We start from the raw sequence: 14,175 nt of genomic DNA on the forward strand, positions 1-14,175 counted from the left end.
GATTGGAACGTCTCGGGATCGATCTGCATCACCCATCAAGTGCACAGCCACTGTTAACCCCCCCGGCGCAGGTCCCCGCGGCTGCCGCTAATCTCAGCGCCTAACCGCCTAGAGTCGATGCAGCTGCAGCAGCCCTGGCCCGCCAAGCCGGACTCCGAATGGCGCTGTTGGAGGGGTCCCAAGGCTGACTGCAGGGCTCCTGGCGGCTAAAGTGCGATTACATGATGCGCGTACCGTCATCATTCTGGAGCTGAGCCATTCCATACCTGTCCCTCTCTAAGCTCGACCTCTTCCTCTCAACGTCAAGGAGGCAAACATCACCGTCAACACATATCTCCAGGTCGTCTTCTACATCCTTCTCCTTTACCCTCGACCCCTCGACCGTCTTCTCGTCCATCGATCTCGGCCATGTCCGGATACCCTGGCCAAGGCTACCACGGCGCCGCCCATCACGGCGGAGGTGGAGGCGGCTACGGATACGACAACAACAACTATCCTCCTCCCAACGGCCCTCCGCATCCGCAATACGGCGGAGGCTACGGCGGCGGCGGTGGTGGCTACGGTCCACAGGGAGGATACGGCTCTCCGCTGCCGCCACAGCCCGGATACGGCGCTCCCCATGGCGGCTACGGATCGCCAGCTCCTCCCCACGGCGGCTACCCTCCGCAGCCCTCCTACGGCTCGCCTGGCCCCGGCGGCTACGGCGCTCCTCCTCCTCAGCCAAGCTACGGCGCTCCTCACGGTGGCTACGGCTCTCACCAGCCTCCGCCGCCGCACGGGGGATACGGACAGCCCCAGGGCGGCTACGGCGGCCACCAGAACCAATATCCTCCTCCCGGTGGCCCTCCCCCGGGCCACTACCCGCCTCCCTCGCACCCGCCTCCTCCAGGCCTCGATGCATACGGCTATCCCCTCAATCCTCCGACCGCGCTGCACGCGAAAGCCGGTCCGCCGCCGCCCTCGGCTCCTCAGCAGTTCGGCCACGGTGCCCCCACTGGCTATACCTTCCAGTACTCCAACTGCACGGGCAAGAGAAAGGCGTTGCTGATTGGAATCAACTACTTCGGCACAAAGGCCGAGCTCAAGGGGTGCATCAACGACGTCCACAACGTGTCGGCATTCTTGGTGGAGCGATATGGCTACAAGCGCGAGGACATGGTCATTCTGACAGACGACCAGACAGATCCCGTCATGCGCCCAACCAAGGCCAACATTATACGTGCTTTTGGCTGGCTTGTCAACGGCGCGCAGCCCAATGACTCTCTGTTCCTCCACTATTCCGGTAAGTACTTAATAAACTTGTTAGGTGTATCACAGAGATTACAAAGCCACATCACTGACCATGGTCCATAGGCCACGGCGGTCAGGTGAAGGATAATGATAGTGACGAGGACGACGGCTACGACGAGGTCATTTACCCTGTCGACTTTGAACAGGCTGGATTCATTACCGACGACGAGATTCACTTTCACGTCGTCAAGCCCCTGCAGCAGGGAGTCCGCCTCACGGCCATTTTCGACTCGTGTCACTCCGCAACCGTCATGGATCTGCCTTATGTCTACTCCACCAAGGGCGTCCTCAAGGAGCCCAACTTGGCCAAGGAAGCTGGCCAGGGCCTCTTGGGCGCCATCTCCTCCTATGCCTCGGGCAATATGGCTGGCGTTGCGAGCAGCATCATGGGCTTTGCCAAGCAGGCACTCAATGGTGACGGAGCCTACAAGAAGACTATGGCTACACGCACGTCACCGGCGGACGTCATTATGTTTTCCGGCAGCAAGGACGACCAGACATCGTATGCTCTCCTCCCTCTTTATATACCCCGTTCGCGATGACTGGCCATTGCTAATATGAACTCAAGCGCCGATGCAACGATTGGAACCCAGGCTACCGGTGCCATGTCGTGGGCTTTTATTTCAGCCCTGAAGAAGAATCCCAAGCAGAGCTACGTGGAGCTGCTCAACAGCATTCGGGAGATTCTCGAGACCAAGTACACCCAGAAGCCGCAGCTGTCTTGCAGTCATCCTCTAGGTATATGCCCACGACCCGTCTTTGGCGTAATTGCCGTGCTAACATGGTGATAGATACCAATCTGCTATTCGTTATGTAGTTACAAAAGAGTCTCTCTGTTATTACGAAGCAATGTGTAACGAATCAGGTTACTTTTATACTGTTCACGAGTGTATGATTATTGCAGCACTAGGTTTAATTTCTCTTCGACAGGCACCTCGTCGCCCCTTGGCCAATAACTCATCATTGATTCTCTCTCTCCGTTCGTTGCACAAAAGCCGAGACTAATCTTCATAGTGTAGCCGGCTCAACGAAGAATGTCTCAGCTGCGGGACCGTCCAATGTTGCAAGGTACCTGGCAAAGCCAAGTCGTCCATCACTTCCTACCTAAACATGTATAGATACCTGTCCAGCTGTACTGGTTCCCAAGTTGTCAGCCTACCTAAGTATACACGGAATGGCAAGTATATTTGGGGCAATATGGCAACAGTGTATACTGGGGATCAAGCATCAATGAGCTAGATTAGCTTCCATTGATTGAGCAATCCACGCGTGGGATATAGCCCAGTTGCGAACGAGGAGATCTACTGACCATATTCGCAACGATGTGTCTACCCTTTGCATAACACGGTCCTAGAAAGGCCACCAGAAAACGACTTATTGATCGAATGAGGCTCTTCAACTTCCCAAGGCCAAGGGCGTTGCCGACTTCCACTGTAAGGATGTATCAGTGTAGTTGGATCCATGTAAGGCTCTTCGCTTGCCTAGACACGTCCGGCTTGAGGAGCATCAGTCTCAAGTGTATACGTTTCTAGTCGACAAGGCTTTCCCCGAGCATAGAAGTCGACGGCTCTCGGGGATGGTGCCAGCAATACGTTGGTTTTTCCTGGAAACCGCTTTGCTGTATAACAATACCATATAATGACAGGTGAGAGAAGCCCACTCGATGGTAGCATGCGACACATATTGCTCCGTATATCGCTTCAACTTCCATTGAGTTTTCTGGCCCTGGGAACAGCAAAGTCATATATGTGTGTCATGAGCTACAGCACAGATGCAGAAACGCGTCGACGGCTGAGCGATGTCCCCCCCCCCCCGGAGGGCCCGGAATAATGGACAACTTCTGAACCTGGCGTCATCGTCACATTTCTCTGCGCTTTCACAATCCTCGGCCTTAGACCTACCCGCGCGCGAAACGGGAGCCCAGCGCGCAACCAAGGCCGCAGGGACTGGTGGGAGACAGTCGGCATCGCAGGGCCAGAGTTCTTGTCGACCGGCGCCGCTGGCCAACTTGCGGCCAGAGACCACGTCCAGACCTCCCACACCCCTCTTGACACACGCCGTGAGCGTACTGGGGCGGCTTCTTTTCGCCAGCATGGCGACTTGGAGCTCTAACCCCCCTGAACGGCACCCAGTCCCCGTTCGCTCGAAGCAACACATCCCCAGGCTCATATCTCGCGAATACAAAAAAAAGGGACACAGTCGCCAAGCTCATCACTTGCTTCCAGGCGGGCTAACCTCATCATCTATCCATTGCACCGCCCGTAGCATGCAGCACCTCCCCCCCCCTAACGAACGACCATCGAGTTGTCGACCGTCGCCCGTCGCCCGTGCGCTCCCATCACGTCGAGCATCTGGTCAGTCTCCCCAAGGACCGCAGGACGTCTGCTACCCGGTCCAAATCGACATGCCCCGTTGCCCACGGACCAGGTCTTCCGCGAGGCCGGGCCTTGTAGCCGCACGGTCGCATCGGTAGATTCCGCTTGGGGTCCGTACGTAGAACGAACTCTGACGCCGACTTGGGCGCTCAACATTCAGCCCTTCATCAAGATGCTTGACGGGCGGCACGAGCGTTCCCCCCTCCCTTGTCCCGGATAGGCGATGGCAGACTGCCGCTCGCTGGAGACGGCTCGAGAGTTTCGACGTGAGCGTTGCGACCCATGAAATGCGCGCCGAGTCCATCTCACCCGGCTGGAACCTTGGGAGGTTCTGTCGCCAGCCCAGCGAATTCTTTGGCGAGTATCGAGCCTAATCCTTTAGGCACAACAGCCCTGTTCTCCGTTCTAGTTACCGGCCCAATGTCAGCGTTACGGCAGCGAGCGCAGGATCCGGCAGAGGGTTCTCCCAAAGTAAAGAAGTCGAGGGTATCGGTAACAGTGGCGGAAGATGTGGCCGGGATATTATCCGTCATCATCGAAAACCACAAGGGTCAACCAAGAGTCGAGCTAGACGAAGCCTCGCCATGCTGGAGGCACAAGCACAGGTTGTAGAACGGGGAGGAAGAGCCCTGGGCCCCCGAATGAGATGCCCCTTGGTATGGGGTTTCCTGGCCCAACATTTCCCCGTCACCTACTCATCACCAGTCCACATCTAGAGGCTCTAATTACACGACGCAGTTAACTAAGTACATGGCACAGATTGGAGAAAAAAAAAAAGACACTGACAAAAATGCAAAAAAAGACCAAAAAAATCGAGGCGGAAGCATCTTCAACTGGGGTGTATAGGAAAAGCCCGATGCGGGGGTCGAACCCGCAACCTTGAGATTGCATCAGAACGTGTTCTCTGCTAAGAGTCTCACGCTCTACCGATTGAGCTAACCAGGCTAGTCACGTGACCAGCACGCTTTGCCTCATTCGTCGTTGAATGCGACGCCGGGATTTGTCTCTATAAAGGCTTCAGTGATCTAATATTTCGTAAATACCTGCCTGGGTAAGCTAGGGTCTTGGGGTCGCCGTATGGAAATAGGTGAGTGATGGAAGTTCCGAAATGAAAAGGGCTCGCCCAAGCGCTGGCAAGGCTGCACATCCTCGAGAGTCAAGCCGGTGCTCGGGGGGCGTTTTGAGACGGTCAACTGGACGGCCTCATCACCGCACGTGGGGTAAAGACGACATGGACTGAGCCTGCATGTGATTCATGCAAACATGCCGAGATTCGGATTTCGCAGAGAGAGAAGAATCAAAATGCCGGACTGAATCTCGAGTCAAGCCTGCCGTTGTTATGCGAGCCCTTGTCGTGGGCTGGCCACGACTCGATGTATCCTAGACTGCTGGTAGTTGAGTTCCTTGTCGATCCGGGTGGCTTATCAGCCCTCCTTTTGATAATTTAGACGGCATTCGGAGCAGTGTAAATGCCATCTTCCAGCTGGAGCCTCGTCATCGCCATCATGGGATGTGTAGTTGTACGTATTCGAAGTGTGTCGAGGCCAAGTTGAAGCTTCCGGCAAACGCCCCTTGTTTTCAATCGTTGTCGCCTTAAGCGCTGAACGTCGGTGAGTCCCCTGTAACGCCGTCTAGCGCCAACAGCTGACCGCAAGACAGGGGCACGCCCATGGTAGCACTTCAACCCCACAGACGTCCCTCAAACTCACTCACTCGCTTACTCAACCCCCTTCCATCACAGCATCGTCACCTTGACTAGAGCCTCACCTCACCTCAACCCATCACCACACATGTCCTATCTCAACCCGTAAACCGAAAATGCCCGATCCTCCCCCTGCTCCATCTCCCTCCCCTCGCACCACCACCATCCGCATCCTCGACGGCGGCCTCGGCACAACCCTCGAGCAGAACCACAACATCTCCTTCTCCCCATCCTCCTCCCCCCTCTGGTCCTCGCACCTCCTCGTCACCGACCCCGAAACCCTGCTCGTCTGCCAGAAGTCCTTTGCCGACATCCCCGTCGACGTTCTCCTCACAGCAACATACCAAGTCTCCATCCAAGGCTTCGCACGCACCAAGACAGCGCAGCACCCAACCGGCATACTGCAAGACCCCTCCCGCATCCCGCCCCTGCTCGAAAAAGCAATCCAGATCGCCCACGAAGCAGCAGCGGCAGCAAAGGGACCACCACACCCCTGTGCCGCCGTGGCACTAAGCCTCGGCCCCTACGGCGCATGCATGATCCCCAGCCAGGAATACAGCGGGGACTACGACGCCCAGCACGACTCCCAGGAGGACCTCTACCTGTGGCACCGCCAGAGAATGGAGCTGTTTGCGCGTATCCCAGACGTCAGACGCAGAATCACATACATAGCCCTTGAGACAATTCCCCGCCTCGACGAGATCGTCGCTCTACGCCGCGCTCTGGCCGCTGTTCCGGAGCTCTCCTCCGGCGTCCCCTTTTGGATGTCCTCTCTCTTCCCCAACGAAGACGATAACACGCCTGATGGAAGCTCCCCTGAAGCCATCATCAGAGCAATGCTCGATCCTGCTCTCGCGGAAGCGGTTCCCTGGGCTGTAGGCATCAACTGTACAAAAGTCTGGAAACTAGATTCCTTGCTCCGTCGGTATGAAGCTTCTGTTCGTGATTTGCTGCAGGAGGGCACCATCGAGAGGTGGCCTGCCCTGGTGCTGTATCCTGATGGGACAAACGGGGAAGTGTACAATACAACCACCCAGCAGTGGGAGATCCCTCAGGGGACTGAACAAGAAGACAGAATCCCATGGGAGACGCAGCTTACACAGGCCGTGCGAGCTACAGAAGCGAGGGGAGACTGGCCTGAGATCATCGTAGGGGGGTGCTGCAGGGCTCTTCCAAGCGATATCAAGAGACTTCGCGATTCTCTAACGAAATGATGCCAACACAATATCCAACACAAAACCAAACAGACTGACCAAACAAACACAAGAAGGAAAACTGTTGCCTAATACCCTCTAAGTCGTACCGTTAAACGATCACTTTCCCCCCCTAAAAGCCCAAGCTCGAGATATCCGCACTCAGCGGCTTCCCAGACATCATCTCCGCAACAACCTTGCCGGTCCCCAAGCTCAAGCTGATCCCCCACGGGCCATGTCCCGCAGCAATGAAGACGCCTCCGGCCCCCGATCCCCCTTCCGCACCATCACCGCCAGTAAAGTCCTCCCCCAGCTTATCCTCGGGCAGCCTCGCAATGTACGGCGTGCCCCTCTTCGTAATCGGCCTGAAGCACAGCCCCTCGCGCACAATCTCCAGGTCCTTCCCCTCGGGCGTGACAATGAGCCGCCGCGCAATGTCCTTGAGCTTCGCAACAGACTCGTCAAACGTGACCGCCTTGACGCGCGGCTTGGGCAGCGGGATAGATGCATGGTTCACGCCCGCGACGTAAATCACCCCGTCCGGCCGGGAGTACACCTCGGGCGAGAGGGCGTCCATGGTCGTGTACACGGAGTGGCACGTCGTCACTTGGCTGGGCGCCTTGACCACCAGGGAATGCCCGGCCAGGCTCTCGATGGGAATGTCAATGTAGTACCGGTTCTTGAACAGGTCGTGGAAGACGTGCGGCGTCCAGCACCCCGCGGACAGCAGCACGCGGGACGCCGGAATCACCGTCTCGTCCGAGCCCTCCGGGTGGCTGACGGCCACGCCCGAGAGCTTGCCGGCCTCGTCCGTCTCCAGGCGCGTCGCCACCGCGGGGTTGTGAATCTGCACGCCCGCCGCCTTGACCTTTTCCAGGAGGAACCTGCAGAATCTCAGGGGGTCCCTGGTTCAACAGCGTTCATGTCAGCAGCTGCTCTTGATCCAAAGTAAGACGTGAATGCAATCAACAACACTTACACAATCGCCGTGCCGCTCCCGTCGTCAATCACCCTCACCGAGTCCCCCTCCGTCCTCCTCAACCACGCCGGCACCTCGCCATCCTCGTGCTCCCTCCGCGTGTCCACGAGCCCCGCCCTGCTCGTCCCCTCCAGCAGCCAGTCCTCCCCCCTCTTGCCCCCCATCAGCGGCCCGTCAGGCTCGTAGCTCACCGTCACGCTCCTCGCGTATCCCCAGTTCTCCCTCCCGTCCTCCTCCTCGGCCAGCCTCCTGTGCTCCTCGAAGCTCAGCTCCGCCAGCGCCGCCAGCTCCGGCCGGAACCAGTCCTTGGCCAGGAAGCCGCCCGCGAAGCCCGACGCCGAGGCGAACAGCTCGTTGGCCGAGTCCACGAGATGGATCGTGCCGCCGGGCTGGTGCTGCAGCAGGTAGTAGGCCGTCGACAGCCCGATGACGCCGCTGCCGAGGATGACAGTGTCGGCCATGGCGTCTTTCCCACTGTGTGTTGGCTTGCTCGGCGGGATGTTTGAGGCTTTTCAAGCGTTGGAAGATCCCTGGTTTTTCTTTCCCCCCCCAACAGCAGCTTCAAGCTCCCGGGTTGTAAAGGTAGATAGTTAGCGGGACTTGGTAGGATTCTGTATGTAGGTAGGTAAGATGGGATGAGACGCAGAGGGAGACGCCGGTCAGTCCCAACAACCACCCCGGAACCAACCATCTTATATCTCAAAACCTCCCACGGCTCCCCAGACGCTGCCCGGCTCACCGTACCGGAGCCATGCCTTGCCTCTCCTCGATTAGCCGCCCCTCCCCCCTCCCCACATCCTCCAGGCGGCGCCGGACCTTGCCATCGGCTCAGGAAAAAAAAAATAAAAAAACCACAAAGCGCCAACCATCCCTGTCTTCGCCAAAATACTAGCTCAGTCCGCCATCTCCTCTTCTTCCCCCGGCTTAGATTGAGTAAAAGAAACGCTCCTCTCTTGCTACTGGACGCCCGATACCGCCTCGCTGCTTGTCTCTACCGAACCCCATGGCTTCCAAGGTCTTCATCGTCACCGGCGCCAGCAAGGGCCTTGGTGCGGCCATCGTCGAGCAGCTCTTGGCGCAATCCCACAAAGTCGTCGTCACGGCCAGGTCCGAGGAACAGCTGCAGAAATTCAAGGACGCGCATCCCGGCCAGGTGGAATATCTGGCGGGCGACATCACAAGCTCAGGGGTGGGTGCTTATTTTTAAGGCTGATTCTTGTTTCATCTAAGATAGGTATGTCTTGCGAAAGTATTATCTGACAATAATATGCGGCTAGATTGCCGAGAAGCTGGTCGACCTTGCTGTCGCCTCATTCGGAAGACTCGACGGCGTCGTCATCAACCATGGAATCCTGGAGCCGGCCAAGCTCGCGTCCGCTTCCATGGACGACATCAGGCGCCACTACGAGATCAACTTCTTCAGCTACGTTGCCATGGTAAGACGGGAGAATCTTGGCGTCTTCCCATCGTGCGGCTGCTGACATGGCGTACAGGCCAAGGCCAGTCTGGATGAGGTCAAGAAGACCAAGGGCTGCATCCTCTGGGTTTCGTCAGGAGCAGCGCTCAAGCCTTACGTTGCCTGGAGCACCTACGGCTCCTCCAAGGCAGCCGTCAACTCCGTCGCGGCTCATCTTGCCGTCGAGGAGCCCGACATCACCAGCATCACCATAGGACCCGGCCGGGTAGACACGGACATGCAGGCAACCCTGCGTCTCAAGGGCAAGGACACCATGGACGAGAAGCAGTACCAGAGCTTCGTCGATGCCTTTCAGCAGGGCGCATTGCTCAAGCCGGAGCAGCCAGGGGGTGTCATCGCCAAGTTTGTGGCCAACCCTTTGCATGAGCTGAGCGGACAATATCTTGTGTAGGTTCGCCGTCCCGGATCACCGCGTCGCAATCACTAACCGTGTCTAGCTGGAACTCACCTGAGCTGGCGGCGTATCAAGCTTGAAGTTTTTCCTAGAGCTTCGTTGCGTTAGCCTCAGGTCAAGACAAACAATGGAGCAACAAGAATAGAGAAGGGAAACATTGCAGTCAGTCGAAAGATGAAAAGGCTCTTAATGATCTCCACATGAAGATTCAGTATTAGCATGGAATTTAAGTTTCTTCATCACGCAATGTAGAATGAAGTGGGCCAAAGAAAAAAAAGAGAAAAATAAAGCAAGCCACTGCCACCTACCTTGTGATTCAGCGCCGGCGTGTTGCCATTGTGCCAACCTCCACTGAGAGCTTTTTCATCTGTCAGTCTCTGTTGCAATTGCTGGCGACGTAGCTTCAGAAACAAAGGTCGAGGATGGCATTGTTCAGGAGAGTGTGTCCGCAGTATGTATCTCGGAATTTGATAATACTTTACTTGGTACATCACGTTGTGCCGCGGGCTGTCGAGAGAGGAGCGGGTCGGTTCTTACATTGTCGAGACTCAACATTTCTCGTAGCGAGCAGCACTGCCTGTGAGAAGCAATGTTAGCCATGAAGCAAAGCACACAGTTTGCGCGTTGAAGAATAGCAAGACAAAGCTCCAGTGTTGAATCAGCAAGTGTCTATTGGCTTAAGACTGTGTCTCTCAGCAAGGGAAGCTTGTCGGACCTCCTCAGACTGGGGCGACAACATATCTCATCATGAAAGCATCTGGAGCTGCCGCGTGTCGTCGGGAGGTTCCTTACCTTGTGCTAGCCAGCAGTGATGCAGGCACACATCATGCTGATGGTGAGAAGCCAGCCCTGAGCTCAATTGGAGCTGATGCAGAGCTGTGCCTGTCTTGGTTTCTCTTTGCAGAGGGAGAAAAGAGAGGTGGAAGAAGGAAGAGAAGTTTTCGTCCAGCCGAAACTGGGAGCTTAATAAACACTTTTTTTTTTTTTTTTTTTTTTTTTTTTTTTTTTTTTTTTTTCTGCCAGAGCTTGTCCGCGCTAAGAGGTCCAATGATCCACTTGTACTCCATACTTGGGCGACGTGCTGCGGCACGTGAACTGCCCCTCTGCTAGCCAGTCAGCGCCGCAGCCTCCAGAGGGCTGCGCTGCCATTTGCTGCCCAGGCCAGGCTGCTTGAGGCCGCCGGCACGCACCACCAGCGCCAGACACCCGCCGGGCGCGTCAAAGTACCCGGTACACGCTGCAGCAAGTCACCCTGGCCGTGCACACACACATTTGGACACTCACAGCATCAGAACTGGCTCCAGCAGCGCTCAAGTATAACAGCAGCCGCCGCCCCACCGGCAAACCGTCTGGCTGGGAAACATTCAGCATCCGTCCATCAACTCCCTGAGCGCCTCGAATCGCCAGCTGTCGCACCCTCGACTCACCAAAACACACCCAAATCCTGCCCCTGATCAGTATATCATATCTTCTTCATCCTCTCCCTCACTCTACATCCTCCCTTTGCCCTCCGTGTCCAGACTTTCCGCCTTCTCCCACTACTTGCGCAGCTCTGTTCTTCGCCCTCCGCCGTCGCCGCATCTCGCTCTCATTCCCAGTTTCAGGCAGTCGCGCGTCTAAGCCACAGCGTCGTCTGTGTCGCATCTCTTGCCAACATGTCGGACCATGAGTTTGGTGGTATGTCTGAACTTTGCTTGACCTCACCTTTGCTTTCCACTACTTTTTATATTTGCTTTTCAAGGGAACAGGCCGTGCATGGCTGCTTCCGCCGTCATCGCCGTGTCCAGGGGCCAATAAGACCGGATCCCCGGTTTCGTTGTTTGTATCCATGAAGTCATGGCATCTTCACACAAACTTCGGAATTATGCCTCGGCGTCGCCGACGACGATGATAGCCCTCTGTATTCATGTTCGCAGCGTTTTTTGTCATCCCTTTGCACCACTCGTTTCTCCGAGGTCTTTGCCCGTTGGCACGTCCATTTGAATTCCTCGACAATCCAGCTTCGCACCACAAAGCTCAAGAAAGTGGTCAAGCATGCCCCTCTGAACATCATTGGGACGGCTTGGGTCCGGGCAACAGCATCTTATTCAGCGTCATCAAACTTGTTACAAGAGGGCTTCATTGCTAATTTGGTTTGTTATAGGAAGCAACGACGACCTATCGCTGCCCAAAGGTATGCTTTCTGACTGTCTTGCGGTGCAACATGGCACCCTCAGTTCTATCCCTGGCGGCAATGATGTCTAGCCCATGAAGCTCACTATTTCATAGCCACCGTTCAGAAGATTGTTAGCGAAATATTGCCGCCGCAGACAGGCGTCTCTTTCGCCAAGGAGGCTCGCGACCTGCTCATAGAATGCTGCGTCGAGTTTATCACCCTCATCTCATCCGAGGCCAACGAGATCTCCGAGAAGGAAGCCAAAAAGACCATCGCCTGCGACCACATCACCAAGGCGCTAGAACGCCTGGGCTTTTCCGACTACGTGCCAGCCGTGCTAGAAGCGGCGGCCGAACACAAGGAAACTCAAAAGGTTCGCGCATGTCTCCCGCCATGTCCTTTCCGTTTTGTGCAGCTGAGGCAGCGCTGACATCATCTACAGGGGCGAGAGAAAAAGGCAGACAAGTTTGCCAACAGCGGATTGTCCATGGAGGAGCTTGCTCGGCTGCAGGAAGAGCAATTCGCAGCGGCCAGACAGCGCCACACATGATGGGATCTCTGCTTCGGTGATATTCGGGAAGAGGGCGTCACGGTGGGCATTGCTAGGCGTTTTTATACACGGTCATGAGGGTTGGTAGACAGGTCAGACTCTGATTTGGGCCTTCATTTCCCGGAGTTGGCTTCATCAATTTCTTTTCTTTCTTTTGCGGTATCCGGGAGAACCTCGTGACTCCATCTCGCCGTCTCTGACAGGTTACTCCCGAGGTTGGAACATCTCATGATGATCGCTCGGTCGCCTTATCGATAAACCAGCAAGCGTTTCAATGATGTAACGCTAAGGTCGCCTCTCACATGTTGCGTCCCCACCAATTGGACGGTTCGCGCTCAGCCCATCTCCAAATCCTTAGCCATACTTCATCAACACCACAAACTCCAGGCATCTGCCCATCACCAGAAACCTCTCAGTGACTGACAGAGCGCCCCCGGAAAAAATCTACAATAAATCCGCCAAGATAGGTCGAAAGCATCGCAACCGCCACAAGCCTTCAGGACCTCGCGTCCCCCGCTGGCTTGCTCGCAAAATGGGCCAGGAAGAATCGACTCCATCCGCGGCCTATGGCCCTCCCGCCACGCTCCCGGAACGAAGCCTGGAGGCTGTCGCCGAGCACATCAAGAGCGGCAAAGCCCGGCGCATTGTGGTCATGACGGGCGCCGGCATCTCGACTGCAGCAGGCAGTAAGTCTGGCCCGATATCTGGTCGTTGTCGGTGTCGAATTGGCGGACCAACTAACAAAACTCGCTTGATAGTCCCCGACTTCCGCTCGCCAAAGACAGGTCTGTACAGCAATCTGGCGCGCCTCAATCTCCCCTACGCAGAGGCCGTGTTCGACATTTCATACTTCCGCAATCGCCCCGAGCCCTTCTATGTGCTCGCGCAGGAGCTCTATCCCGGGAAATTCCATCCGACAATCTCCCATGCCTTCATCGCGCTTCTCGCGGAGAAGGGCCTTCTCCAGATGCTCTTTACACAAAACATTGACTGCCTCGAGCGGGCGGCCGGCGTCCCCGCGGAAAAGATTGTCGAAGCCCACGGCAGCTTTGCGACGCAGCGCTGCATCGAGTGCAAGGTCGAGTTTCCCGACGAACACATGAAGGCGCATGTTCTTCGAGGCGACGTCCCTCGCTGCGGAGAGTGCAAGGGCCTGGTGAAGCCAGACATTACATTCTTCGGGGAGGCCCTTCCCAGGGCCTTTTCGGAGAAGTCGCACCACACTGCCATGGCGGACCTTGTTCTCATCATCGGGACAAGCTTGACGGTGTATCCGTTTGCGAGCCTTCCCGAGATGGCGCGGAAAGAGACGCCGCGCGTGCTCTTCAACATGGAAAAGGTTGGCTCGCTAGGGTCGCGATCGGACGATGTGCTGGAATTGGGGGCGTGCGATGACGGCATTCGGAAGCTGGCCGAGTTGTTGGGCTGGACGGACGAGTTGCATGATCATTGGCGGAACCTCGTGGGAGACGAAGAGGCTGATAGGCAGCTGCGCAGCCAGATGGCTCGTGACGAGGAGATTGAGGATGAGTTGCAGAAGCTGACTGGTGACATTGAGACGATTCTCCAGCTTGAGAGGGATGAGGATGAGGGTGAGGAAGAGGAAGAGCAGAAAGAAGAGGAAAAGGAAGCAGAGGACAGGGATACGCCCAGTTATGCCCCGGCATCCAAGGATGAAGACGTCAAAGAACCTGTCAAGACAGAGGACACCAATTCAGCCAAAGAAGAGACGGAAGACAAGGACACGCAGGCCAAAGAGGCTACCAAGACAGAAGCCGCCAAGGAACAAGAAGAAGAAACACAAGACAAGGCTACACAGAGCGCAGAAAAGCCGGATCCAAAATCAGAAGACAAGGCCAGTTCCAGTTCATCACCAGCAGACGGCGAAGAGAGCCCAGAGTCGAAAAAGGAGGATGAAGAGAAGCCTCAGCAGACATGATACAGCAAAAAACGACTCCTGTATTCAATCGTTTGTTCTTCTGCATTTCGTGTCATATACGCAGCAGTTGGTCACTTGCAGCGAGCAGTTTCATAAGGTCGACTTGGTAAAATGGCTGGGA

The 14,175-nt window shown here is 56.2% G+C and overlaps 7 protein-coding genes across 7 annotated transcripts; 5 read left to right on the top strand and 2 right to left on the bottom strand.

The window, feature by feature from the left end:
- Nucleotides 1-408: 408 nt before the first annotated feature.
- Nucleotides 409-2,107, top strand: CCMA1212_006736 (Metacaspase-1A; the record flags this gene model as incomplete). The annotated part of the gene is made up of 4 exons (XM_073703939.1): nt 409-1,282; nt 1,354-1,792; nt 1,859-2,028; nt 2,082-2,107. 4 exons carry the CDS (start codon nt 409-411, stop codon nt 2,105-2,107), a joined length of 1,509 nt encoding a protein of 502 aa, XP_073557535.1.
- Nucleotides 2,108-2,771: 664 nt separating this feature from the next.
- CCMA1212_006737 (uncharacterized protein) lies at nt 2,772-3,384 on the bottom strand (the record flags this gene model as incomplete). Its single annotated transcript, XM_073703940.1, has 2 exons — nt 2,772-2,908; nt 3,192-3,384. 2 exons carry the CDS (start codon nt 3,382-3,384, stop codon nt 2,772-2,774), a joined length of 330 nt encoding a protein of 109 aa, XP_073557536.1.
- Nucleotides 3,385-5,483: 2,099 nt separating this feature from the next.
- On the top strand, nt 5,484-6,581 carry CCMA1212_006739 (uncharacterized protein; the record flags this gene model as incomplete). Its single annotated transcript, XM_073703941.1, has 1 exon — nt 5,484-6,581. One exon carries the CDS (start codon nt 5,484-5,486, stop codon nt 6,579-6,581), a length of 1,098 nt encoding a protein of 365 aa, XP_073557528.1.
- A 112-nt stretch (nt 6,582-6,693) lies between these two features.
- Nucleotides 6,694-8,292, bottom strand: CCMA1212_006740 (uncharacterized protein; the record flags this gene model as incomplete). The annotated part of the gene is made up of 3 exons (XM_073703942.1): nt 6,694-7,465; nt 7,540-8,024; nt 8,284-8,292. 3 exons carry the CDS (start codon nt 8,290-8,292, stop codon nt 6,694-6,696), a joined length of 1,266 nt encoding a protein of 421 aa, XP_073557293.1.
- Nucleotides 8,293-8,542: 250 nt separating this feature from the next.
- CCMA1212_006741 (putative oxidoreductase) lies at nt 8,543-9,490 on the top strand (the record flags this gene model as incomplete). The annotated part of the gene is made up of 4 exons (XM_073703943.1): nt 8,543-8,728; nt 8,817-8,975; nt 9,033-9,403; nt 9,454-9,490. 4 exons carry the CDS (start codon nt 8,543-8,545, stop codon nt 9,488-9,490), a joined length of 753 nt encoding a protein of 250 aa, XP_073557292.1.
- A 1,585-nt stretch (nt 9,491-11,075) lies between these two features.
- On the top strand, nt 11,076-12,115 carry CCMA1212_006742 (Negative cofactor 2 complex subunit beta; the record flags this gene model as incomplete). Its single annotated transcript, XM_073703944.1, has 4 exons — nt 11,076-11,079; nt 11,554-11,583; nt 11,679-11,938; nt 12,008-12,115. The coding sequence occupies 4 exons, from the start codon at nt 11,076-11,078 to the stop codon at nt 12,113-12,115; spliced, it is 402 nt and encodes a 133-aa protein (XP_073557295.1).
- Nucleotides 12,116-12,647: 532 nt separating this feature from the next.
- On the top strand, nt 12,648-14,054 carry CCMA1212_006743 (NAD-dependent protein deacetylase hst2-1; the record flags this gene model as incomplete). Its single annotated transcript, XM_073703945.1, has 2 exons — nt 12,648-12,801; nt 12,874-14,054. The coding sequence occupies 2 exons, from the start codon at nt 12,648-12,650 to the stop codon at nt 14,052-14,054; spliced, it is 1,335 nt and encodes a 444-aa protein (XP_073557294.1).
- Nucleotides 14,055-14,175: the final 121 nt, after the last annotated feature.

The sequence above is a fragment of the Trichoderma ghanense genome (assembly GCF_004382785.1).
Source record: "Trichoderma ghanense strain CCMA-1212 chromosome Unknown scaffold_8, whole genome shotgun sequence".
NCBI lineage: Eukaryota > Fungi > Ascomycota > Sordariomycetes > Hypocreales > Hypocreaceae > Trichoderma > Trichoderma ghanense.